At 43.0% G+C, this 27,870-nt stretch overlaps 2 protein-coding genes across 2 annotated transcripts; both read left to right on the plus strand.

Annotated features, from left to right (window-relative positions):
- Positions 1 to 862: 862 nt before the first annotated feature.
- On the plus strand, positions 863 to 3,864 carry LOC139406489 (leucine rich repeat containing 10). The gene has a single exon (XM_071149137.1). It carries the CDS (start codon positions 1,354 to 1,356, stop codon positions 2,206 to 2,208), a length of 855 nt encoding a protein of 284 aa, XP_071005238.1. The 5' UTR covers positions 863 to 1,353; the 3' UTR covers positions 2,209 to 3,864.
- A 2,343-nt stretch (positions 3,865 to 6,207) lies between these two features.
- Positions 6,208 to 26,544, plus strand: LOC139406490 (formin binding protein 4). Its single transcript, XM_071149138.1, has 17 exons — positions 6,208 to 6,723; positions 7,273 to 7,353; positions 8,607 to 8,725; positions 14,996 to 15,176; positions 15,310 to 15,460; positions 16,908 to 17,004; positions 17,127 to 17,453; positions 17,662 to 17,857; positions 19,101 to 19,210; positions 19,350 to 19,454; positions 19,742 to 19,875; positions 20,865 to 21,022; positions 21,369 to 21,640; positions 21,886 to 22,012; positions 22,268 to 22,452; positions 24,889 to 25,046; positions 25,448 to 26,544. Exons 1-17 carry the CDS (start codon positions 6,609 to 6,611, stop codon positions 25,539 to 25,541), a joined length of 2,610 nt encoding a protein of 869 aa, XP_071005239.1. The 5' UTR covers positions 6,208 to 6,608; the 3' UTR covers positions 25,542 to 26,544.
- Positions 26,545 to 27,870: the final 1,326 nt, after the last annotated feature.

Consider the following 27,870-nt stretch of genomic DNA (forward strand, 5'->3'; position numbering starts at 1 on the left):
TCTGATTATGTCCAGGGAAATACAACATCCTGAAATATATGTAGATATCTTTGATAGAAAGAATACTATATTTCCCTTGACAAAGTGATGCTGAATGTAAAATGGCTCAACTTATCCCACTCTCCCCTATGCAGTCTGGCTCTGGACTGATTGCATCCCATTTTAATCTTCTTTAAAAGGAATTGAAACAGAAAGACTACATACAGTACACTTCCCAGAAGCTCAGTAACCCCAGCCACCAGCTGTGGCTAGGTGTCCATAGCCCTCACACACTCACAGCTCACATCAAGTCAACGTGTGAGCTAAGCAGACAGGACTCCATAACTTGGGGTTGACAAAGCCCAGGCCACTCTGGCATTTACATCCCCCTGATATGCCTCTTTACTTTTTTTGGAGGCTGTTACTTAATTTTCCACTCCATGCAGCAAACATTTCAAACCACCCGATGATTTAAAGCTTTTCCAGCTTGACCAAAACACTCTCTGGCTCTCTCACATGGCTGCTTGCAACACTGTGCCATAGTTCAGAAACATGACAGCCTCTGGTAACAGTCACAAATTCTGCACATTATTTAAGAGTGAAAGGCCACTTGTGTGGCGATGATAAAGACTTGGCTCCCAGGCTGTGGGAGGGCTTGTAGACGGACGGAATGTAGATGACCTCCCGTGCTCTTTGATCACTTAACACCTCTTATACACTTATCAACTGACTACATTCTGTTCTGCAGAACATAGACCCCCCCCCCCCCCTTGCTCTCTCACGTTATGCAGAGGGGGAAAGTCATTAAGCACAAATGGGGAGGAGTGAGCAGCTCGTCATTTGCTACTGCTTAAGAGCCTAGGCAAAGCTCAGAGCCACAGACAGAAAGAGAGCGAGCCAACAGAGGTCTGTGCAAGGGTCTGGGAATATCGGCAACACCTTCACTAGGTGGGATACAACACTGACATACCACTATTTGGGGGAAAGCTGGCAAACATAATTTGGAAGTCTTATTGTGAGAAGGATCCCCTCAATCCACACGACTCTCTAAAGTAGGTGTTTTTATAGAGACCGTCAAGTATAATCTCCAGCTTTGTGGGGGTCACAACATGCATGGACTGATAGTTTGACATTGGAATTGCCTTTCTGGGTTTCAGTCAAGTTGTAAGGGATTCAGTCATCTAGTCATATTTCCAGTGTTATTCTTGTTGTTTTTTGTAAAATGGCACCAGACTTGACAGCTTCTACTGCTAATCATGACAGTTAGAGAATGGACTTTCCTGGACATTCTTCCATGAGCTGCTCACTCCCCCCTCAGCTCTGCGGCTGAACCAGAGTGGGTGTAGGGCAGCATCAGGGAGACTCAGGCTGCTCATGATGGGGAACGTCATACGTGGCGCTGTGGCCTTCATCCCCTCCGAGCGCTGCCAGCGTTTCCTGGTGGGCGACCTGAAGGAGATGCCTCTCGATCGGACACTAGACCTGAGCAAACTGCAGCTGCGTCGTCTTCCTGTGGCTGCCTGCCTGTTCAATGAGCTGGTCAAGCTCTACCTAAGTGGCAACAACCTGAGCACCCTACCTGCAGACTTGCAGGGCCTGAGGAAGTTGCAACTCTTAGCTCTTGACTTCAACTGTTTCGAGGAGCTGCCTGCGGCTGTGTGTCAGCTACCTCAGCTTAACATCCTGTATCTGGGCAACAACCAGCTCTGGTGCCTCCCACGGGAGCTGGGCGAGCTGAAAGAACTTAATACCCTGTGGTTGGAGACTAACTGTTTCACTCAGTTCCCCAGTGTGGTCTGCGACCTCCCCAACCTCAAGACGCTCCATCTGGGGTACAACCAGATAAGCAAACTGCCCATGGAGCTCGGTGGGTTAGAGGAGCTGAGGAGTATCTGGCTAGCCGGGAACCAGCTGTGTGAGTTCCCGCCAGTGTTGCTCGCCATGCACCTTCTGGCCGTGATCGATGTGGACCGCAACAAAATCCGCCGCTTTCCTGGTCTGTCCCACTTGCAGGGGTTGAAACTGGTCATCTACGACCACAACCCCTGTGTGAACGCACCTGTGGTCGGGGAGGGGGTCAGAAGGGTTGGACGCTGGGCAGACAGCTCGGATGATGAAGAGGATGGTGAGGATGGGTTGAAAGTGTATGAGACTCCGACTGAGGTGAAGGAACTTGCCCCCGAGGGACAACTGGACTCACTACTTGAAAAGGGTTGTGGAAGCATCTGACCTTCAACCGCGGCTAAACTGGGGAACAGGATGCCAGTCAAGTGGAGCACTTACTGGAGAACAACCACTTACTGGAGAACGGCCAGCAGCCAGGCCTGATGGTGTTTTGTTCCAAATATGGTCAGGCCAATGATATGGACCTAAACACAGATGACAAATAATAAGCTGTTACGATTGGTTTCCATCATGATGAAACATGGACCTCACGAAGAGTGCCAGGAGGAATCTGATATGAAGTTCTCTACTTTTACATCACTGTCTGCAGACTTGAAGGATTTTTTTTTGCTCGTATTCAGTTCATTTTACAGGTTATTTTCCAATTCAATTCATTTCTGGAGACATGAACCCCGGGGCACACCACGTCATTTCAACATGGAAATTGGGGTAATATTGTTGAGACGTTGATCAATGAGATTTCAACCTTTAATCACCCACTCAAAATGACAGACAGAAGTTTGTTGTATTCCCAATGTGTTATCACTATGGTTTCAACCATCTGAAAACACAACAAAATTCCAATAGAAAAACCATGTCTGATTTTTTTGTTTTGTTTTCATCTAAAATGTGTTATCACAGCACTTTACACCATTTTAAAGCACAACAAAGTTAGAATGATAATACAATGTCAGATCTTTTGTATTTATACAACAACTTAATGTGTTATCACTTTGCTTTATCTAATAGCAGAACCAAATGACTTGGATTGCAGTTGAGATTACATTAAAAGTACATATTGCAAGTGATCAATGCTGTTAGAGATTCTGCACAGATTATTTAAGCATTTGTGAAGAGCTCCACAGACCTGTGACCTTTGCATCTTGAACAAGCATGCTTTCTATGATTACAGAAGAAGACATTTATAGTTACATTAGCGTAACCTCAACATGTGGTCATGGATGTGTTAGTCATTTTAAGATTGAATAAATACTATTACATTAGTTTGTAAATTAGCAAAAACTTTAGGCTATTTACTGTCTTACAAAAGTAATATTGAATTGTGTTTGGTTGACAACGCAACCAAATATCAACATTTAAAGGATATCTAAAGCTTGCATAGTTTCATCTGAGCCACTGGCTAAATCATATGCTTAACATTTTATTTTTGGTTTAGTTGGAGATGTAAATCCAACATAATTTGTTAACTTGTCAACAAGTTAATAGGCTATTTACTGTATTGCAAAAGTGATATTGAATTGTGTTTGGTTGTCAACGCAACCAAATATCAACATTTGAAGGAGATTTACAGTGGGGCAAAAAAGTATTTAGTCAGCCACCAATTGTGCAAGTTCTCCCACTTAAAAAGATGAGGCCTGCAATTTTCATCATAGGTACACTTCAACTATGACAGATAAAATGAGAAAAAAAATCCAGAAAATCACATTGTAGGATTTTTAATGAATTTATTTGCAAATTATGGTGGAAAATAAGTATTTTTGGCCCATTCCATACATGCACAATTGGTGGCTGACTAAATACTCCCCCCCCCCCCCCCCCCCCCCCCCACTATATGTATATTTTGTGTCACTGACGTGGTCTGACTTTAATTCCAGTCTGTCTACAAATTATTAATGAATATGTTGGATTAAAGTCTCAGACAATAATCAAGTTAAATAATAGGAATACATTTAATAAAACTTTAAATGCTCTTCAAATAAAGTTTGATTTAGTCCCATTCATTAATTTCGATTTTTGGTTAAGATGGAAACATGAATCCCACATATCAATGATTAATTTATACATTCAATTTTAAATCAACCAAAGCTTGAAACTCTAGGCCTTTATGTATTGTCTATTTTTAGTTGAATCCTGAGTTGAATTGAAACAATAGCGGTTGATTACTTAGTCTGAATAGTATAATTGATGATATGACAAATAGAGTATGGTTACCCTTTAGAATGACTTTAAGAGCAACAGTGAATATATTTAATTATTAATAGATCTATCAATATCATGATAGCACATTGGTAGTCGTCAGTGTCAAATATCAAAGCTAAGCAGGACTGGGCCTGCTTAAAAAAAACCTGGATGGGATATCAAATGAATAGCTGTTGTAGATAGGTCAAGTAAGAGGTGCTGCCCAGCCTATAGTTTTTTAATTCTGATAGTGGATATAAAATTGAAGATCTGACATTGTTTCAATGGTACAAACTCAACATGTGTTACTCAAGGTTTGCATGTGTTAAAATTACGACAATCATGTGGTTGAAATTTCACCCTCAAAACAACAATTTACATTGATTAATTTTTTCAAATGATATGTATTTTCCATGTAGATTCGACATCACAATACGTTGACAAATTACATTGACACAATGTTGATTCAACCAGTCTGTGCCCAGTAGGAAGGAAATTCTGCCAGATGACTCTATTCATGAACCTTTGCTGGGGACAGCATACTTACTGTACAGTGCATTTGGAAAGTATTCAGACCCCTTGACTTTTTCCACATGTTATGTTACAACCTTATTCTAATATGGATTAAATAGTTTTCATTCAGGATCTCTCTGTACTTTGCTCCGTTCATCTTTCCCTCTGTCCTGACTAGTCTCCCAGTCTTTGCCGCTGAAAAACATCCACACAGCATGATGCTGCCACCGCCATGCTTCACCGTAGGGATGGGTGTCAGGTTTCCTCCAGACGTGACACTTGGCATTCAGACCAAAGAACTCAATCTTGCTTTCATCAGACCAGAGAATCTTGTTTCTTATGGTCTGAGTCCTTTAGGTGCCTGTTGGCAAACTCCAAGCGGGCTGTCATGTGCCTTTTACTAAGGAGTGGCTTCCGTCTGGCCACTCTACCATAAAGGCCGGATTGGTGGAGAGCTGTAGAGATGGTTGTCCTTCTGGAAGGTTCTCCCATATCCACAGAGGAACTCTGGAGCCCGGGTTCTTTGTCATGTCCCTGACCAAGGCCCTTCTCCCCCGTTTGGTCAGACGGCCAGATCTAGGAAGAATCTTGGTGGTTCCAAACTTCTTCCATTTAAGAATGATGGAGGCCACTGTGTTGTTGGGGACCTTCAATGCTGCAGACATGTTTTAGTACCCTTTCTCAGAGCTGTGCCTCGACACAATCCTGTCTTGGCGCTCTATGGACAACTCCTTCGACCTCATGGCTTGGTTTTTGATCTGACTTGCACTGTCAACTGTGGGACCTTATATAGACAGGTGTGTGCCTTTCCAAATCATGTCCAATCAATTGAATTTACCACAGGTGGACTATAATCAAAATGTAGAAACATCTCAAGGATGATCAATGGAAACAAGATGCACATGAGCTCAATTTCGAGTCTTATAGCAAAGGGTCTGAATACTTATGTAAATAAGGAATTTCTGTTTTTTGTCATTTATCATTATAGGGTATTGTGTGTAGATTGATGAGGGGGAAAACTATTTAATCCATTTTAGAATAAGGCTGTAATGTAACAAAATGTGGAAAAAGTCAAGGGCTCTGAATACTTTCCGAATGCTTATTATGTACTGTATAGTATTGTGAGTAGGCATTATTTTCATAAAAAGATTGAATACAGATAATTTCGTCATAGGCTATTATAATTCACAGAGGCAGTGTTGAGTCACTTTTTGAGTGACTAATCAGTTTACTAATGACTTTACATAGACCTACCTAATTTTCCACATTTCTCTAGCATATGAAAAACTGTTCCTACCTGCCAAGGCTTATTTCTGTGAGGTGATTAATATCTATGATGGATGGCTAAAGTCAAGCTATGCACCTTTCATCCAGAGTTATGCATAATTTAGGTTATCTGACAGATAGGGCCATATATTTGACTCAAATACTTTAAATGGGTTTTAATATTATCACAGGAGCTTCTTATCTATAATAAAATAAAATAAAAACAGCTGTATGAGACTAGCTCTAGATATGACACACAAGTGGAATATTGTGTTATCTGAGACTGAGTAGTAGGCTACAAGAACAACAAATGTTGCCTAATCAAATCATGTTGAATATTTTTTAGTTATCACACTTTTTTGGCAGTGCACTATTGTAAGAAAAGCTTGTGATTAAGTTATAATTATGATGATGGTGATTTTGGTCTTGAAATATAGCAAACATATGAATGTAATTCATTTAGACTCTACTACTTTAATCCAATCAAATGTTCACAAATTAAATGTATGTAATCTACTACTAACGCCTACAGGACTTCCGTATGTCATCTCTCTCAATGATGTTCCCTATACACATGTAATATAAATATAAGAAATACACAAAAACAGGTCTCATAAAACAGCATTAGAACTTTTGTACAAATACCCTCCCTTTGACACCGGATGTGTTGTGGATAGTTTCAACGGTACAAACAGCAATGCCTTTGGCTCGGTGGGCTAGTGCATAGACGCTGCACCCATATACCTCAGTGGGACCAGACACCAGCGATGGGAAAGAAAACTCGCACAGGAACAGGAGGACGCAGAACAATACTGCAGCTTTTCCCACCTCGAAGCGGGGCCGTCTGTGGAAGAGAAGACTCTTTAGGTTCAGCATCCGAAGGTAAAAACACGACGACAATATCATATTTTATGTTTTGGTTTTCGGTCGGTGGATGATTCGATCAAAATCGGGCCCATTTTTCGCTGATCACGTATTGTAGAAGCTAGCTAACTGGCCTAGCCGGTGACGTAGCCTAGCTAGGTTGGCTAGTCAGTCGTTCAAAATGTAACGTTATGTTCCGGAAATGAATGCATTGTTTTACTTCTTCACTATATTTAAATAACTAGTTCACAAGCAACAAATGCAACACTGTAGATTTTGGGGTGTTTCGCGTTTTCTAAAGTGTTAGCTGGCTAGGCTACCTAGCTAGTTAACGTGAATATGTTAGGCTAACATATTGCGCAAATAGCGATTTGTTGTCTCGTGCGGCCTGTTGTCTGATTGGGACCAAACACGTTACACAAACTAGCACGATGACAATTTCTACAATTAGCTATGCCTATCAATGGTAGCTAGACTTGCTCTACTGAGCCCTCTGCTCAATCCAGGCCACATATCTAGCTAGCTAAATAAGCCATTTTAACAATTGCAATTATGCGTGTTTTGCAGACGAGCATGAGGGTAACGGGGATGAATACAGTTTTCCAAGAGAAGTAACCACAGAAATGAGGATGCCCGTTAAGGCCACAGGTAAGATAGTGCCTAAAAAAAGTATTCCCATCCCTTGACTTGTTCCACGTTTTGTTACAGCCGGAATGTAAAATTGATAAAATAGAGATGTTGTCACTGGCCTACACACAATACCCCATAATGTCAAAGGGGAATTGTGTTTTTTCGAAAATTACAAATTAATTAAAAATGAAACGTTTACATTTTGAGTCAAGTATTCAGCCCCTTTGTTATGGCAAGCCTAAATAAGTTAAGGGGTAAATGTTTGTTTAACAAGTAATAGCATAAATTGCATGGAATCAATGTGTGCAATAAGTGTTTATCATGATATTTGAATGACTACCTCATCTCTGTACCCCACACAAACAGATAATTGTAAGTTCCCTCAGTTGAGCCATGAATTTCAAACAGATTCAACCACAAAGACCATGGAGGTTTTCCAATGCCTCGTGAAGATCAACTTTTTGGTAGATGGGTTAAAATAAAAAATCTGACATTGAATATCCTTTTGAGCATGGTGACATTTATTAATTACACGTTGGTTGGTGTATCTATACACCCAGTCACTACAAAGATACAGGCGGTCTTCCTAACTCAGTTTACCGGAGAGGAAGGAAACCGCTCATGGATTTCACTATAAAGCATATGGTGACCGACTATAAAATATTTAGTTTAATGGATGTAATAGAACTGAGGGTGGATCAACATTGTAGTTAATCCACAATACTATCCCAAATGAAAGTGAAAAGGAAGCATGTAAAGAATACAAATATTTCAAAACATGCATCCTGTTTGCAAAAAGGCACTAAAGTTATACTGCAAAAATTTTTGCAAATAAATGAACTTTATATCCTGAATACGATGTTTGGGTCAAATCCAACACATCACGGAGTACCACTCTTCATATAGAGTTTTTAGGATTAAAAAAAATTGGAATAGAACTAAGCACAGGAAAAAATCACAGAGAACCTGGTTGTCTGTGTATTTAATTGATTTTGAATTCGGGATGTAACACTATATAGAATAAGTCAAGGGGTATGAATACTTTCTGAAGGCACTCTATGCCATATTGGTGTGTGCGTCCTGGCACATCTGCTTGTGTGAATTTGGTTCAAACCCAGGTCTCCTGCCAGACAATTGTCGTCCTGCTGAGCTCAAGCCTATGCATTAGCTGGGGGAGGTAACATAAGATGTCTTCAGGGCTGTTTACTAATCGCGCGCACAAGCATAGTTGCCTATGTACACACCTGACCAGTGACTGCGTTTCTCCTCAGAGGGTCTGTCCCTCTTGGGGGCCTATGAGGACAGTGATGACGAAGAGGATGCCGACCCACAGCCTCCCTCTGTCAGGACCCAACACCAGTCTGCAGATATACTCGCCAACTTCATGGCTGTGAGTATATCAATACTCTATTTCTGTTAGGGCTGTCCCCGACCCCACATTTGTTTTGGGTCAACAGTAGTCTGTTCTTTCAACCAATTGCAATTGTTTAAAAACAGGCTGCGTCTATATATGGAGACAAAAAATATGTTTTAATAAATCAACTAAACTCATCAAAAAAATAAACGTCCCTTTTTCAGGACCCTGTCTTTCAAGGATAATTTGTAAAAATCCAAATATCTTCATTGTAAAGGGTTTAACCACTGTTTCCCATGCTTGTTCAATGAACCATAAACAATTAATTAACATTCACCTGTGGAATGGTCGTTAAGACACTAACAGCTTACAGACGGTAGGCAAAACTTAGGACACTAAAGAGGCCTTTCTACTGACTTTGAAAAACACCAAAAGAAAGATGCCCAGGGTCCCTGCTCATCTGCGTGAATGTGCCTTGGGTATGCTGCAAGGAGGCATGAGGACTGCAGATGTGGCCAGGGCAATAAATTGCCATGTCCGTACTGTGAGATGCCTAAGACAGGGAGACAGGACGGACAATTGATCGTCCTCGCAGTGGCAGACCACATGTAACAACACCTGCACAGGATCGGTACATCTGAACATCAGACCTGTGGGACAGGTACTGGATGGCAACACCAACTGCCCAAATTACACCAGGAACGCACAATCAGTGCTCTGACTGTCCGCAATAGGCTGAGAGCGGTTGGACTGAGGGCTTGTAGGCCTATTGTAAAGGCAGGTCCTCACCAAACATCACCGGCAACAATGTTGCCTATGGGCACAAACCCACCGTCGCTGGACCAGACAGGACTGGCAAAAAGTGCTTTTCAATGACGAGTCGCGGTTTTGTCTCACCTGTGGTGATGGTCGGATTCGCATTTATCGTCGAAGGAATGAGCGTTACACCGAGGCCCGTACTCTGGAGCGGGATATATTTGGAGGTAGAGGGTCCGTCATGGTCTGGGGCGGTGTGTCACAGCATCATTGGACTGAGCTTGTTGTCATTGCAGGCAATCTCAGCGCTGTGCGTTACAGGGAAGACATCATCCTCCCTCATGTGGTACCCTTCATGCAGGCTCATGGTACCCTTCCTGCAAGATAGGAATGTCAGTGGTCGGCCATGGCCAGCGTAGAGCCCGGATCTCAACCGCCTGGGACCGGTTGTATCGGAGGGCGCCCCCCCCAGAAATGTCTGGGAACTGGCAGGTGCCTTGGTGGAGGAGTAGGGTGACATCTCACAGCAAGAACAGACAAATCTGGTGCAGTCCATGAGGAGATGCACTGCAGTACTTAATGCAGCTGGTGGCCACACCAGATACTGACTTACTTTTTATTTTGACCCGCCCCCTTTTCATGGACGCATTATTCGATTTCTGTTAATCATATGTCTGTGGAACTTTTTCAGTTTGTCTGTTGATGAATCTTATGTTCATACAAATTTACACATACTCACTCTTAAGTTTGCTGAAAATAAATGCTGCTGACAGTGAGAGGACGTTTCTTTATTTGCTGAGTTTATATGCACCAAGCTTGTCTGTTAAGGGCACTGTTTGACATCATTAATACACACATGACTCGAGGTAGACAGATAAAGATGACCAGAACCTGTTCCTTGCCCTCCTCCTGCTGGCCTTTGCTGATTCTGCCATTATGCTCCTGAAGTTGCCTGTAATATGCTACACCAGGGGTTGGCAACCTTTCTCATGTAGAGTGCCAATTTACAGTTTCTACCAATCTGGCTGCCACTTCTGATTTTTCATATGCACACTTTTGTTAAAAAATGCCATCTAGGTAAAAATTTTTTATTGCCATCTAGGTAAAAAATAGCCTACATAAAGACAACACAAACATTGCAGGTAGAAAATATTCTGATTTAAAATATATATAATTCCTATGAATCATATTGGAGGTTTGTTCATTTTTGTTCAATCACATTCGTCCCTCTACTCCTCCTGTCTGCATCATACTTGAAACATTGTATCAACTGGGGCTGGCGACAGCTCATAAACATTGTATCAACTATTCTGGTACCTCATTTTCCTTCCTCAGTGAGCTCCAGACACTGCTGTATTTGCGCAAGGGATAAAAAGTAATCGGATATACAGTACCAGTCAAACATTTAGACACCTACTCATTTTCTTAATTTACTGTTTTCTACATTTGTAGAATAATACTGAAGACATAAAAACTATGAAGTAACACATGGAATCATGTAGTAACCAAAAAAGTGTTTGGTGGCTTATTTCTGCTTTACCAAATGAGGAGAGTTACGAACTTCACACACCAGTCAGTTATACTTAAACTACATCTTTAATAAGAGCTTTGCAATAGCATTTGACTTTCAATGATGAGCCATCTCTAATGAACCATTGAAAGTACCAACAAAAGTACAAAGATCTTTTATAGCCAAGACACACCCCTCTCAACTTACATGATGAACCACAGATCTTAGGAACAGTTGAGAAAGGAGTATAACAGATAATATTCGCTATAAATTATTGTTCAGTTTGGTCCTTAAGATGAGGTTCTAATCATGTTCCTGGTACTTCATAGCACAGAACCATTACCACATCCAATGGCATAACTTAATTGGCAATTCTAGATACTCGCATCTCAAGCAAACCCCCTCTTGACCCCTCTCCTGGACAAGCTCACTGAGGAGAGCGAGCCTCTAGGTCATACACTATCCCAGGATAAGTGCAACATCAGAAAGGACATAAAGGGGTTCTAGACACTGCCCTACACCTCCCCCCCAATGCCAAAGGAGGGAGTGACTTGCTCACAGACATTGTGGAGTAATTGGTTCCCCATTAATCACGCCATCCCTTCACATGGTTTAAGAATAGGTAAAGACACATTCACATATGAAGACCATGTTCCATCCTGTCCTCATCCCTTTCTGATATTCTGCATAGCACCAGAGACATGTAAAAGACAAGCCTGACCTCTCCCCTCTCTGGGCCCCAAGTGACTGAGCCCCAGCTGAGGGAAGAAATGCAACTGCCAAAACTAGAGTCCAAAGAAATACATTCTAATAAAGTATATCACATAAGAATATTGTGTAGATAAGACATCTTAATTACTTATGTTACCCAACTAATTCTGATTCATCCACCACAAGTGTTAAACAAATCAAAATAGATTTGAGATTCTTGAAAGTATCCACCCTTTGCCTTGACAGCTTTGCACACTCATGGTATTCTCTCAACCAGCTTCATGAGGAATGCTATTTCCAACAGTCTTGAAGTAGTTTCCACATGTGCTGAGCACTTGTTGGCTGATTTTCCTTCACTCTGCGGTCCAACTCATCTCAATTGAGTTGAGGTCAGGTGATTGTGGAGGCCAGGTCATCTGATGCAGCACTCGTCACTCTCCTTGGTCAAATAGCCATTGTCCTGTTGAAAAAACAAATGATCGTCCCACTAAGCGCAAACCAGATGGATGGTGTATCACTGCAGAATGCTGTGGTAGCCATGCTGGCTAAGTGTGCCTTGAGTTCTAAATAAATCACAGTCAGTGCCACCATCACACCACCTCCATGCTTCACGGTGGGAACCACACATGCGGCTACTCTGCGTCTCACAAAGAGACGGCATTTGGAACCTAAAATCTCATTTGGACTCATCAGACCAAAGGACACATTTCCACCGGTCTAATGTCCATTGCTTGTGTTTCTTGGCCCAAGCAAGTCTCTTCTTATTGGTGTCCTTTAGTAGTGGTTTCTTTGCAGCAATTTTACCACAAAGACCTGATTTCATGCAGTTTCCTCTGAGCAGTTGATGTTTGTTACTTGAACTCTGAAGCATTTATTTGGGGGCTGGAACTTATCCTCAGCAGCAGAGGTAACTCTGGGTCTTCCTTTCCTGTTGCGGTCCTCATGAGAGCCAGTTTCATCATAGCTCTTTATGGTTTTTGCGACTGCACTTGAAGAAACTTTCAAGTTCTTGACTTTTTCCGTGTTGACTGACCTTCATGTCTTAAAGTAATGATGGACTGTCATTTCTCTTTGCTTATTTGAGCTGTTCTTGATCGCCCTATTTGGTAAAAGACCATCTATATACCCCCCCTACCTTGTCACAACACAACTGATTGGCTCAAATGCACTAAGAAGGAAAGAAATTCCACAAATTAGCTTTTAACAAGGCACACCTGTTAATTGAAATGCATTCCAGGTGACTACCTCATGAAGCTGGTTGAGAGAATGCCAAGAGTATGCAAAGCTGTCAAAGCAAAGGGTGGTCAAAGCAAAGGGTGAAGAATCTCATAAAATATATTTTGATTTAACACTTGGTTTCTACATCATTCCATATGTTATTTCATAGTTTTGATGTCTACACTGTTTATCTACAATGTAGTAAAAATAAAGAAAAACCCTGGAATGAGTAGGTGTTCAAACTTTTGACTAGTACACTTTATCAAAAATATAAACGCAACATGTTAAGTATTGGTTTCATGAGCTGAAATTACATGTTCTATACGCACAAAGCTTATTTCTCAAATTTTGTGCCCACATCTTTTTACATCTGTTAATGAGCATATCTCCTTTGCCGAGATAATTAATCCACCTGACAGGTGTGGCATATCAAGAAGTTAATTAAACAGCGTGATCATTAAACAGATGCACCTTGTACTGGGGACAATAAGGCAACTCTAAAATGTGAAGTTTTACCACTCAACGCAATGTCACAGGTGTTTTGACTGAGTCTGCAATTGGCATGCTGACTGCAGGAATGTCTACTACAGCTGTTGGCAAATTTTATGTTAATTTCTCTTAGCCAGGAGTATACCACCCTGCATCCCACTGCTGGCTTGCTTCTGAAGCTAGGCAGGGTTGGTCTGGGTCTGTCTGTAGATGGGAGACCAGATGCTGCTGGAAATGGTGTTGGGGGGCCAGTAGGAGGTGCTCTTTCCTCTGGTCTAAAATAGTATCCCAAAGCCCCCAGGGTGGTGATTGGGGACATTGGTGCTGTCTTTTGGAAGAGAGAAATACCATAAACACGCCAGCCCAGGACATCCGCATCCGGCTTCTTCGCCTGCGGGATCGTCTGCGACCCAGACAGCTGATGAAACTGAGGAGTATTTCTGTCTGTAATAAAGCCCTTTGGTCAGGGAAAAACTAATTATCATTGACTGTGCCTAGCTCCCCAGTGGGTGGACCTGGCTCCCGAGTGGGTGGGCCCATGTCCACCCATGCCCAGTGACGTGAAATCTATAGATCAGGGCCTAATGAATTTATTTCAATTGATTGATTTCCCTATGAACTGCAACTCAGTGAAATTGTTGTATGTTGCATTTTATATTTTTGTTCAGTAATAATTACGTTTCCACCTGATCAGAGCATGATATTTTTCCATTTCACATCGAGGTTCAGTGGCAATCGAAAGAGAGCGCTGGAAAGACTATTGTTCCCAATGGATGTAAAAACACTTAGTTTACTTGCTGTTTTGAGGTGAAGAGATTACTTTGAGAAGCTCCACGGGTCATTAGTGGTTGTGAGTTAAGACTACCAGACATCCCCAAATGGGTTAATGTATACATTTGTGCGCAGGCCGTGTAGCCTAGGCCTACGGTTCCTTACTCAACATTGACAGGAGTGCTCCAAACAATACAATAACTACATTGACCATTTAAAATTAAACTGAAACTTGTTTCTCACACGTGTAGTGTAGGTTGTGAGCTCTGCAAACAACTTGTCCACTCCAACAATGAGAATGGTAAAGGATGATAATGTATTAAATTGAGTAACATAATTTCTAATCTGTTTACACTCATTTATGGGAATTAACTGTAAATGTACTACTGGTGATATAGGTAACAGTGAATGATACAATTCACACAATGAAGTTATGAAACAATTTAATGCGCATGAGTTGACGCAACATTTTAAAATTATACCTAAGACATGTTATCTTCACACATACCGTAGGCCTAAGGAATATTCTCTCAAACGGTGTCTGGTCCAAGGCAGTAGCCATTTATGGAAAACAATGCAATTTCACTTTTTGTCCTTTTTTATCAACTTGCTTGGCATGCCAAGGCAAATTCCCCCGCGGCACACGCGTGCCTTACGTTGCTGATGCCTGTCTAGAGTGATGTGCCATCCCCGCAGCCTCCGCAATGGATTAGTCTACTGATTCAGGTGCGAATCAGACGCTATACAAGTGATCGCCACGCGTTGGCCTTTATTTCCCTGATTTGTTAATGTCATTAGGCAAGTGTTATCCTTTTAATAAACCCATTTAACTGTGCCCCCCCCCCCAATAGGAAATTGATGCAATCACTACACAGCCGGGCTCAGAGGAGCCCACAGGGGATCCGTCGGCCCCAGCCCCCACCCCACCTCGTCCAGAACCCAAAGCCCAGCAACATGCCTCTGAGATGGGGACAGAGCCTGAGAGTACTGGGGCGGACTTCCAGTACGATACCCATACTTCACTCGCTGGAGGTGACCGGTTTTATTGTATTTCATACATTTGTGTAGAACTTACCTGAGAAGTTCAGTTGGCCATTGTTTATGACATGTCAAGTGTGCGGTTCTGCTGATCTAGAGTTCCTTCCTTATGTTTCCTGTCAACCAGTGGGAGGATTGGAGATGGGGGACTGGCAGGAGGTGTGGGATGACAACACAGGATGTTACTACTACTGGAACACTCAGACCAACGAAGTGGCCTGGCAGCTGCCTTATTACCTGGCCCACCAGGTACAGGGCCTGCAGCAGTACACAGACAGGTGAGATGATAATTACTACCTTGTAGTAATGAGGTCGACCGATTTTATGATTTTTCAACGCCGATACGATTTATTGGAGGACCAAAAAAGCTGATACCGATTAATCCGTCTATTATTTTTGCAATAAATGACATTTACAACAATACTGAATGAACAAGGAACACTTAACTTAATATAATACATAAATAACATATATTTAGTCTCAAATAAATAATGCAAAAACACAATGTTGGAGAAGAAAGTTAAAGTGCAATATGTGCCATGTAAAAAACATTCCTTGCTCAGAACATGAGGTGGTTCCTGTTAACATGAGTCTTCAATATTCCCAGTTAAGACGTTTTAGGTTGTAGGTATACTATTTCCCTCTCTACCATTTGTATTTCATATACCTTTGACTATGGATGTTCTTATAGGCACTTTAGTATTGCCAGCCAAATCTCGGGAGTTGATAGGCTTGAAGTCATTAACAGTGCTGTGCATCCCAGCATTGCTGAGAGCTGCTGTTTGAATGAATGCTTACGAGCCTGCTGCTGCCTACCACCGCTCAGACTGCCCTATCAAATCATATACTTAATTATAATAAACACACAGAAATATGAGCCTTTGGTCATTAATATGGTCAAATCCAGAAACTATAATTTCGAAAACAAAATGTTTATTCTTTCAGTGAAATACGGAACTGTTCCGTATTTTATCGAATGGGTGGCATCCCTAAATCTAAATATTACTGTTACATTGCACAACCTTCAATGTTATGTCATAATTTTGTAAAATTCTGGCAAATTAATTACGGTCTTTTGTTAGGAATAAATGGCCTTTCAAAAGTTCAACAAGCCAGGCGGCCCAAACTGCTGCATATACCCTGACTCTGCTTGCACTGAACGCAAGAGAAGTTACACAATTTCCCTAGTTAATATTGTCTGCTATCATGAATTTCTTAACTACATATGCAGGTTAAAAAAATATATACTTGTGTATTGATTTTAAGAAAGGCATTGATGTTTATAATTAGGTACATTATTGCAACTATTGTGCTATTTTTTTTATTTAAAGATAGGTTTAATGCTAGCTACCAACTTACCTTGGCTCCTTGCAGCCACAAGGTCCTTTTGATGCTGCACTCACGTAACAGGTGGTCAGCCTGCTACGCAGTCTCCTCGTGGATTGCACTGTTATCGGCCATAATCGGCATCCAAAAAGGCAGATTTATTGATTTGTTATGAAACTTGAAATCGGCCATGCCGATTTTTTTATTTTTTTTGTCGAACTCTACTAACTAGCCCACCAGGTGCAGAGCCTGCAGCAGTACACAGACATGTGAGGTGTTAGTGGATGGTACAACATAATATTGAATGTTAGTCATACAAGTGGATTTGTATGCTATAGCATGACTCTGAAATGTGTTTTGTTCTTAGTTTTTATCTGTTTTCTGTTTCATCCCCTGTAGCTCAACAGTCAATGGCAATGGAGCTACACAGAGTGCAGGATGCTATGCTGAACAACACTCCACAGCTGTTAGTTCCCTAACATCCAAGACAAAAAAGGTGAGTTATTTGACTACTTTTGTGCTTAGTGATTCAGTGTGAATCCCCAAAAAGTACTTGACTGCCCATTTGTTGGCAAAAGTGTGTCTGTGTATGTCTTACTTTGAGTGTCTCTTTGACAGGAAGTGATGGAGAGTGTGGTGGCCCTTACCAGTGAGGAAGAGGAGCGTCATGGTGTGGCCGCCTCCCTCCTCGGTCCCCTCATCCCTGCCGAGGTGAAAGAAGCGGAGGAGAAGTGGCGGAAAAGGCTGGTGGGGGGGCTGGAGGAGAGGGAGAACAGCTTGGAGGATAGCCTCCCAGGGTCCCCTGCTCCTCCACTGAATGAGCCAGATACCCCCACACACCCACTGAGAGACCAATGCAGCAGGAACCAGTCTGAGGAGGACTCTGATGCAGAGGAGACAGAAGAGGACACCATGGAGCTGGAGCTGGCTCTGGACAGGAAAAAGGTGAGCTTATATTTGATTCATCCTTTATTTAACCAGGGATGTTGCATGTACATCTCTTTCAAGGGAGTTTATATATTGTAACTCTTTTGAAAAGGTCACAAATGTTGACAATTCAACACGTGCAGAACTAGTGTGTACAGTTGGGAGTTATCCTTTACAACGAATCCAACATGAGTATCTTTCCTATTTTTGTCCCTCTGCCCCCTAGGCTGAGCTGCGGGCGTTGGAAGAGGGCGATTGCAGTGTGGGGGGCTCCAGCCCCTGTTCTGAGGCCAGTCAGGAGGCCGCCGCCGGGCCTCGTAGCCTGCTTCCGAAAAAGGCCATGTGGAAGACGGCCTTCCTCAGAGCAGCCAGCCCCGATTCAAACAGCAGGGACTCAGATACACGGGAAGACCCAGACACAGGTGAGTGTCTGGAGAACCGTTAGGATGCGATCCAGTCCAGATACACAAACTCTGGGCAGATTACATTATTATATTGTTCTGATGTGGTTCATCCTGGGATGTAAACTCTTCTCTAGGACCAGCGCTGGACATTCACTTTTTTACCCACTAGTCTTTTGAACAAGTAGGACTTAAGCTCAAGTCACTTGGTCTGTAACACCATGGTCCAAAAAGGTAACTGAAAATTGTTGTATGTTGCAAGGAACCACTTCACAAAATAACATTATTACTGGTATTGACAATGGAAGGCTGCTGATCTGATGTCATGTATTACATCTCCTGCCTTTGTGGCCTTGAGCAAGGCACTTAACCCCCCAACATAGTAAAATACTGTACTGATGGGCTACTATTTAAAACACATGTGGTCCGTCAACCCTCCATCTGGAGAGCTACTGGGTGTGCAGGCTTTTCATCCAACCCTGCTCAAACACCAGCACTGATGACACCAAAACTGATTTATTTTTACTCTTTTTACAATGTGGTATGTTCAAGTGAGACTGGCTCAAAAGCCTGACACATTACAATTACATCCAACTACTTACAGTATGTCTTCATAAAATAATTCACTCGTTCAGTGAACCTGGAATGAAATGGCTAAGATTGGTGAGGTAGCTAATTCAGTAATTCATTGTTCAGAGGAGTTCTTGACAGCATAGGAGTTACTTTCTCAGAATTACACGGCCAATAGAGTGTTTTACAACTAGAGTATGCAGCATTGGTTTTATTGCTTAAACAAAATGGGCTAAACTGGGCAAATAACTCACTAGCAATTATCAACAAATGTGCAAACGCGGCTCGCTTTGATCGCAAATGAAAGACTGCTCATGCCTGTCAATGCAGGCCTACAATTATTATAGTCCAACACGCTCTGCAGAGATTGGTTGGGCAGAGAGCAAAACATCGCATCCGGAGGACACTTTGCTCTAAATCCAATGTTGATCGGAGTAGCCTAATTGTTTTTGATATTATGACTTTTGTATGATCTTTTTTACTTGTCCATTCAGGCAACAGATCTGTAATCTGCTTATTCCTAAAAAAAAAAAAAAAAAAAATAGGTGTTATATTTTTTTAACTTGCCCCTTACAAGCGGACAGCGTTAATGTTGAGTCCTGAGGCCTTAAGATCTGATATGCTGCCCAGACCAACTCTGTCATACACATGTAGGGTTAGCCTTAATACAAGTCCTCTTATGCATGTTTTGCAGCACATTCCAAAGTCCCAGAGAAGGCCGGGGAAGAGGAGGACCAGGAAACTGGGGACAAAACGGTTCCTAATGTGCCACCAAAGGAGGAAGTCGAAACTCCAGAGCTCAAGGTACTGAAACTTTTTATCAACTCTCGCACCAATTTAACTCTTCGTAGTAGGGCCTTGGCATGAGAACTGTGTGCCTAGTCATGAGTGATTTTAAAATAACTGGTGGCTAACTAATTAATCAAATGTTTTGAATGTTCAGTTTCAGATCGGTGAACTTGCCAACACCTTAACCAGCAAGATGGAGTTTTTGGGGATCAACAAGAAAACTATCTCCAACTTTCAGCTTCTTCTGTTACAGACTGAGGTAGGAGGACCATAGTCTGTCATAGTTTTCCTACAATGACAGCCTATATCTTCAGGTCCAGATGATATTTTCTTGGCCTTAAAACTGCATTAGTTGGCTAGCTGCATGACTCAACGATGGGAACTTTCACAGACCTGTACTGAATGACTGATTGCAAGTTATTGTTCTGATGGGAGATGTTTTTTAATTTTTTAATTAATTTGATCACCATCCTCATTTTAGAAAACAAGGTGTATGCCTAATAGTCATTGTCTCTCCCCCCTCTCTTTTCCCTTCCTTTCTGTCAGACGCGGATCGCTGACTGGCGGGAGGGGGCTCTGAACGGGATCTATCTCCGCCGCAGGCTGCAGGAAGCCGCCGAGCACATAAAACATTACGAACTTAACGCCGCCCCTAAAGGCTGGTCGTGCCACTGGGACAGGTACGCGCTCCTTACCTTTTAACATCTTTAATCACCCCCAACCCCCCCCAACCCCTGTGACAACGACCCCCTCAGAGCTGGGGTCGCCACCTTTTTAACCTGATATGGGGGAGATCCTAACCAATCTGTGGATTACATGAAATGGAGACACTCAAGGTTTCTGTGATGCAATGCTGGCACTCTGCACTGCCAGTTGTGATAAGGGAGCAGCCTGATCCCCCAACACTACCACCAGAGATAGGACAACCTGTCCTGTCCAACCATAGCCCAGACTCTGGATCTTGTATTTTGGGGGGGAGCTCTGTAGACTGCTTTGGGGGTCCACTTAGTGGAACAGGGGTACGGTAGCTAGGAAGGTGGTTGTGCACGAGAGCTTTGCACTTTACAGGACTACAGCCCCAGAATGCATTGCTGGGCGACAGAGTGACCCCCCGGAAACGAGGAGTGTCACAAACCGTTTCAGTTAAAGCGAAGACGGAGCGTTGACGAGGACCCAGCAGGTCAGACCAACTCTATTTCATATGTTTCCTGTTTTTATTCCTTGATTGACTGAAAATTGATAGATATTTCTGATGTAAAAAAAAAAAACGTGTATAAAGTGTTTAGTTTCTTTGCATTTGGTTGTTGAGTTGATGATGAAGATGCCTATATCTCTGGCATATATGTTTGGGGGGGAAAAAGGTTGTTTGTGTATGTTGTCATGACAAACATTATGTGAACATCTGAACCCTGCTTTGATCGACTTTACAGGAACCAAGCTGTTTGTTTTGGTTTGTTAATTTGGTTTTGAGAGCGTTAAGGTGGGTTCCCCATCAATCCAATCCGGCCTTTCTCCTGGATGGCTAACCTGGCTGTCCAGCCCAACATTCCCCCTCTGTGGCAGTCCCATCTCCCTATCCCCCCCCCCCCCCCTCAAGTATACAGCGACTCAGCCAGTTATGAGGCCAGCTGTTGAGACTGTCTTGTATCTCTGTTCTCCCTCCTTCTAGAGAGCAGAGGAGGTATTTCTATACCAATGACCGCACCAGTGCCTCCCAGTGGGACTTCCCAGCAGAGGAAGACGTGGAAGAAGTAGAAAATACCAAGACATCCATACATGGGGACCCCAAACCCCCGCCCGTACCCACTGGTGGGCTCGCAGTCGCAGGTCAGTCCCCAAGACCCTTCACTGTCCTCTTAACGGCCCATAACAGCCACTGTATCTACAGGTCCAGATGAATCTCTTGGCCTTGAACTACACTAGTTGGCTAGTTGCATGACTCTCGATGAACTTTCACAGACCTGTACTGAATGACTGTGATTGCAAAAAAAAATCTGAAGGGAGATGGACAGCTTAGCACATTTCAGCAGCTAACTAGCAAGTCTTGAGCTATTGAACCTGCCACTCATATATTACTAACTTGTCAATATTTGGTTAACCTTACTCCTCCCCTCTGACAAAGAAAGGGTACACAACTAACCCCAGCTTTTATACATTTTCTATCATATTGCAGGAGCTTCAGTCTTCACACCCATTGTCCCCCCTCAGCCTGGCCTTCCCTCCTATTGGTCTGTGCCTCAGCCCCCACTTCCCCCTGACCAGCCCCCTCCCCCTGCCGACTCCCCCCCGCCTCCCCCTCCACCCCCAGAGTCACCTCCCCCACTCCCCCCTCCTCCCCTGGAGGATGATGGAGAGATAGAGGAGGTAGAGATGGAGGATGATGACAGTGAGCCTCCAGCACCTGGAACAGAGCCTCCACTCCCCCCGGGTGTTGTTGGCGTGAAGGTATGTGACCGTTCTACTAATACAGACCTCAAATGTCATCTAGTAGTCTTGTGACTAGACTAACACTTTTAGATGACAGCTTAGTCCAGCAGTTGCCAAGTGCCAGTCAGTCAAATAATAACTTTCACAGACCGGTACTGAATGAATGTTAATTTGAACCCCTAAAAAATCTGATCGGAGATGTACATTAGCATAAGATGGGCTTTTACTGTAAGCTAATCTGTTTCAGTATTTTCTGTCCTCAGGTTGTGGAGTCTACAGCCTCGCTGGGTAAGAGTCAGAAACGCAAGGCTTCAGGATCAGGTCAGCTGACCAAGGCTGTAACCATTGGCAGCAGCGCCATCCTCTACACACAGACCATCGCCACAGCAGGTAAAAAGCAATAACATGAAAACCAGCAGACTGACAACGTCAACATTACTCTTGAAGTAACAGGACTCAATGATGAGAACGTTCACAGACCTGTACTGAATTACTGTGATTGAAGTATTTTTCTGATGGGAGATGTAAGGTCACTAGTGTCTCACAGTATAGGTGTGTGGTGTTTAGAGATCACATGGTTTGCAATTAAACTGTGTAGGGCTTGTATCAAATAGTTGACTTTTGTGGTCTGTCCTGTGATGTCAGGAGCTGCCTACTGGGGTGAGTCTGTGGTAGCTACACCGCCACTGCCTTCTGAAACCGTGGCCCCACCTCTCCCACCTCCCCCTACCCGCCCCCCGCTACCCCCCGCTCAGGCCCCCTCTGCCCTGGACCCCACAGGGTTTAAAACATTGCTAACGGACAAGACCAAGAAACTAAAGAAGGATAAGGTGGGTGTCTTTTATTTTCATATCCAATTAATGTGACAAATGCTTGACATTTTAACCATTTTAAAAAGAATCGCCATGATGCGAATTCACAATCCAGATATTGTTCTGCGTCTAACCGCTAGGGGACAATGCAGTTCAATCTACTGCAGTCCTGGCTACCTACCTACTGGTCGTCACGAGTAACCACAGCCACAAAGTCATAAAGCCCACCTACTTCTACAATTTCCTGTTTTCATACATTTTTACAATGTAGGCAATTTTGATTTTATGGCTGTGGTAACTTGTGGAAACCCTACCTTATGGCGCTCACTTAACTGCTGTCCTTCACACACTCAGCAACGATGGTATTAATGCCATTTTAGATTCTCCTGTGCCTCTCCATTTTTTTTTTGAGTATGTACTTCATGTCCCACTTCTCATAAATGTGATGGCTCATTTCAATAACAGCATGTTAATGGATGGCCAACAATCTGTCAACGCCACGTATGGTCTTTGAGAGCTTGACTGTTCTCTGCAAGCTCTCAATCAATTAATTTGTATTTTTATGATGCTCAGGATCTATTCATTGTAGTTGTGATAACTTCACTGCGACGTTGTACAAAAAGGGTGGTTTCAGTTAGGATTTTTATTTTAGACGTTATTGATACCAAATTAGTTTAAACGTCACACCCCTATATACAATAAAGCACAACCGCGAGCTGCCCAGTAACGTGAGCTACCAGACGAGCTAAATTACTTTTTATGCTCGCTTCGAGGCAAGCAACACTGAAGCGTGCATGAGAGCACCAGCTGTTTCGGACGACTGTGTGATCACGCTCTCTGTAGCCTATGTGAGCAATACCTTTTTAAGCAGGTCGACATTCACAAGGTCGCAGGGCCAGATGGATTACTAGGACGTGTTCTCGGAGCATGCGCGGACCAAATGGCAAGTGTCTTCACTGACATTTTCAACCTCTCCCTGTCTGCGTCTGTAATACCTACATGTTTCAAGCAGAACACCATAGTCCCTGTGCCCAAGAAAGTGACAGTAACCTGCCTAAATGACTACTGCCCCGTAGCACTCATGTCGGTAGCCATGAAGTGCTTAGAAAGGCTGGTCATGGTTCACATCAACACCATCATCCCGGAAACCCTAGACCCACTACAATTCGCATACCGCCCCAACCGATCCACAGATGATGCAATCTCAATCGCACTCCACACTGCCATTTCCCACTTGGACAAAAGTGCTATTCATTGACTACAGCTCAGCATTCAACGTCGTAGTGCCCACAAAGCTCATCACTATGCAAAGGACAATACACCTCCCTCTGCAACTGGATCCTGGACTTCCTGATGGGCCACCCCCAGGTGGTTAGGGCAGGCAACAACACATCTGCCACGCTGATCCTCAGCACAGGGGCCCCTCCTGTACTCCCTGTCCACCCACATGCGTGGCCAAGCAGGACTCCACACCTTCATTACGTTTGCTGACGACAACGGTGGTAGGCCTGATCACCGAGCATGATGAGACAGCCTATGGAGGATGTCAGAGACCTGGCAGTGTGGTGCCAGGACCACAACCTCTCCAACGTGAGCAAGACAAAGGAGATGATCGTGTACTACAGGAAAAGGAGGGCAGAACACACCCCCATTCACATCGATGGGGCTCTAGTGGCTTCAAGTTCCCTGGTGTCCACCAACGAACTATCATGGTCCAAACACACCAAGAAAGTTGTGACGAGGGCACAACAATGCCTTTTCCCCCTCAGGAGACTGAAAAGATTTGGCATGGGTCCCCAGATCACCAAAAAGTTCTACAGCTGCACCATCGAGAGCATCCTGAACGGTTACATCACCACTTGGTTTGGCAACTGCTCAGCATCCGACCGTAGGGCGCTACAGAGGGTAGTGCGTATGGCCCAGTACATTACTGGGGCCAAGCTTCTTGCCATCCAGGACCTATATACTTGGCGGGTCAGAGGAAGGCCCAAAAAATTGTCAAACTCCAGTCACCCAAGTCGGACTGTTCTCTCTGCTATTGCACGGCAAGCGTTACCGGAGCGCCAAGTCTAGGTCCAAAAGGCTCCTTAACAGCTTCTAAACCCCCAGCTTCTAAACATTGACTTGGTACTGGTACCCCCTGTCTCATTTTATTTTTTACTTAAGAAAATATTTACTAAATAAACTAAACTGCATTGTTGGTTAAGGGCTAGTAAGTAAGAATTTCACTGTACAGTCTACACCTGATGTATTTGGCGCATGTGACTAACTTTTCATCTGTTCTATGCATTGAGGAGAAAGGATTGTAAACGATCAGTCTAATTTGATGTATAAAAAAAAAATATATATATATATATATATATTTTGAAGCGTCTCCTAGTAGAATCAAATCAATGATGGCATTAAATGACAATCCCCCACTCTCTCCGTTATTCCCCTGGTTGCTGTGTCCAGTCGAAGAAGAGCAAGACGAAGATGCCGTCCCTGGTGAAGAAGTGGCAGAGCATCCAGAAAGAGCTGGACGAGGAGGAGCAGGCTAGTTCTAGCGACGAGGACAGGGACCAGCTCAACAAGAGGAGCATTGAGGAGTGGAAACAGCAGCAGTTACTCACGTAAGAGCCCCCCTCCCCCCCATTTTTATAAGTTGTACATTTCTTGGGCCTTATTAAGAATTGCACAGTAGGTGTGTCCATGTATCTTATTCATAATGATCTAAAAGGCTGATCCTACATCAGCACTCCTACTCTGAGACACTTGATGCATACAGCCTCTGATTAAAAAACAAATTAGAAGTCTATTTGATCTAGTCCAGCAGTGGTTACTGTTCCTTAGTGTACCTGCTGTTTTTCGTGACATGCCTCTCAATGATGAGGACTTTCACAAACCTGAGCTGAATTACTGTGATTGCAAACTATGTGTTGGGAGACATGCATTAGGCTTTTATATTTTAACTTGTAATGCACACGTTTTTGGTGAAAGGCAGTAAGAAATAGATTTATCTGTTGGATTGCAGGGGCAAAGCTGGAAAGAATGCCAACTTTGAGGCTTTACCTGATGACTGGCGAGAGAGGATGTTGAAGAAGAGGAAGATGATGAAGAGCACGTAACACACACTCCCCTCCCCGCCTACAAACACACACTCCTCCTTAACCTGACTCCAAATGTTGGATAAGAATGAGAGGACTGACTGTGCACTTGACTCACTGTCATTTTGAAACAAGTTTTGAATAGCCCCTCATATCTTCTTCTGTGAATATATATTGGATGGGCTTGAACGTTTTTTTTTTTATTTTTTATTTCTTGGCTGTAAAACCCACTAGTGTTTTTAATATGGTAAACTGGACTCTCCTACCAAACATCCCCCTCTACCTGTTTAAAGCATAAATGCCGTTTTCTGTGAAACGTACGGCACTAAGAATGCTGGAGTTTCTAAATCTTTGTTTGTAATGGAGATCAACTCTTTGTTTTGACCTCCCCATGTTCCTCTTGCCCATTTTAATAAACTATGATTTAATAACATCTTCCTAATAATAACTGCTGTTTCTCTGAATAATCCACTGTTCCATTTTATTAGAGGGCGGATGGAAATGCAATGCGTGCTTGTCTTTTCTAATGCTTCAACTATAGTAATTAACAGCACTTTTAGTTTATTCATGGTATATCCAGAACATACCCCTTCATCAGTTTTTTTTTTATCTGACTTCAGATGCGAGATTTAAGTGATGTATAAAATGTGAATTATCACATGGCCCTATAGTGGAACCTCTAAATTGCAACAATTCTCTGCAGTTTTTCAATTTAAGCCAGTAGATGAGTATGCAACCAGTACCCATCCCACTCTCTTGTCAAGAGCTAACAAATTCATGATGACACTCTAATAATACAAAAATGTACCAATTTATTATATATCCTAATTGCAAAAATATATTTCATAATTCAGAGGTCTTTTCTTGTGCTGAAAACCATCAAGACTAGTTTGGTGGCAAGGGGAGTGTCTTTTTTTGGGGGGGGGGGGTGCAGTTTTTCAGCTGTGTGAATTCCATAGGCCTATGTCCTAGTAAAACACTGGCAACAAGTTTGTATTCAAGTTATTAAACTTTTTTGGGGAAACTTTAATTGTCAGCTCATTATTAATTTGACAGTGCCATCATGGGTGTCTTCATTGACTGTTCACCTTTTGTGGGGGACTAAATTATGAGTAATCACAGGGTCAGTTGTGGGTGATGGATCATGGCTAGAAGGGATGCAGAAAATGTCAGTGACATCAATTGTTGCATATTTGAGTCTCGCTTGAGAATCTTTGCCAACCCTAAACCTGATTCTCCTAACCTGCGTAAGTTCTATCCTCTTCTGACATTGGGCTTGTTTTACACTGCTGACTGACTGATCAACACATCACCTTGCATCATAACACTGAACAAAAATCTAAACGCAGCATGTAATGTTAGTTCCATGTTTAATGAGCTGAAATAATGTCCCATGTGCACAAAATGCTTATTTCTCTTAATTCTGTGTAAAAAAACAACTAAGTTTTACATCCCTGTTAGCGAGCATTTCTCCTTTGCGAAGGAATGTCCACCAAAGCTATTGCCAGATAATTCATTGTTAATTTCTCTACTACAAGCTGCCTCCAATGTCGTTTTTAGAGAATTTGGCTGTATGTCCTACTGGCCTCAACTGCAGAGTACGTGCATGGCGTCATTGTGGGCGAGCAGTTTGCTGATGTCAATATTGTGAACAGTGCCCCAAGGTGGGGGTATGGGCAGGCATAAGCTTTGGACAACAAACACAAATGCATTTTATTGGTGGCAATTTGAATGCACAGAGATACCGTGACAAGTTCCTGAGGCCCATTTGTTATGCCATTTATCTGCCGACATCATGTTTCAGCAACGACGGCGACGTGGTTGTGCACAAGATTGCAGTGGAGGAGTTGCCTGTTTAAGGTTGTATTGCACAAAGTGAGTTAATTCCTGGCAACAAGAAGCAAGAGACCCTCCAGCGGCAGAGGGAATGAGAACCCAAGCCCTACTAATTGCCTACAGGAGGGGGTAGTGGGCAAACTGGCCCGGAAGATGCTCCCATGAAACTCTAAAATGGCGCCGGAGCAGAAGGCAGATGTTTTACGTGCCCCTAACCAATAGTTTTTTTTGTTCATTTATCTGGGTTTAACTTATTTTTTTTTACTATTTTTGTACATAATGTTGCCGCTACCGTCTCTTATGACCGAAAATAACTTCAAGACATCAGGACTGCGATTACTCAGTCTTGATGAAAAAGCAGAAATCCTTTTTCTTTCACGACTCTGACGAGGCGGAGGATATACGGCTCCTTCGGGAACAGGCCCAGACCCCAGTGATCTTGTTGAAGAAGAGGTGGATAAAGAGAGGCCCGAGGGCGGGCTGCCTTCTGAGGAGTAGGAGGCGATCGAATAAA

Source organism: Oncorhynchus clarkii, chromosome 4 (assembly GCF_045791955.1).
Source record: "Oncorhynchus clarkii lewisi isolate Uvic-CL-2024 chromosome 4, UVic_Ocla_1.0, whole genome shotgun sequence".
Taxonomy (NCBI): domain Eukaryota; kingdom Metazoa; phylum Chordata; class Actinopteri; order Salmoniformes; family Salmonidae; genus Oncorhynchus; species Oncorhynchus clarkii.

Excerpts from the sequence above, each read along its gene's own strand:
- LOC139406489 (XM_071149137.1), top strand. The coding sequence starts at position 1,354 with ATGATGGGGAACGTCATACGTGGCGCTGTGGCCTTCATCCCCTCCGAG.
- LOC139406490 (XM_071149138.1), top strand. The coding sequence starts at position 6,609 with ATGGGAAAGAAAACTCGCACAGGAACAGGAGGACGCAGAACAATACTG. Across the intron at positions 7,354-8,606 it reads GATGCCCGTTAAGGCCACAG|AGGGTCTGTCCCTCTTGGGG; the intron begins GTAAGATAGTGC and ends GTTTCTCCTCAG. Across the intron at positions 19,211-19,349 it reads TCGAAACTCCAGAGCTCAAG|TTTCAGATCGGTGAACTTGC; the intron begins GTACTGAAACTT and ends TTGAATGTTCAG.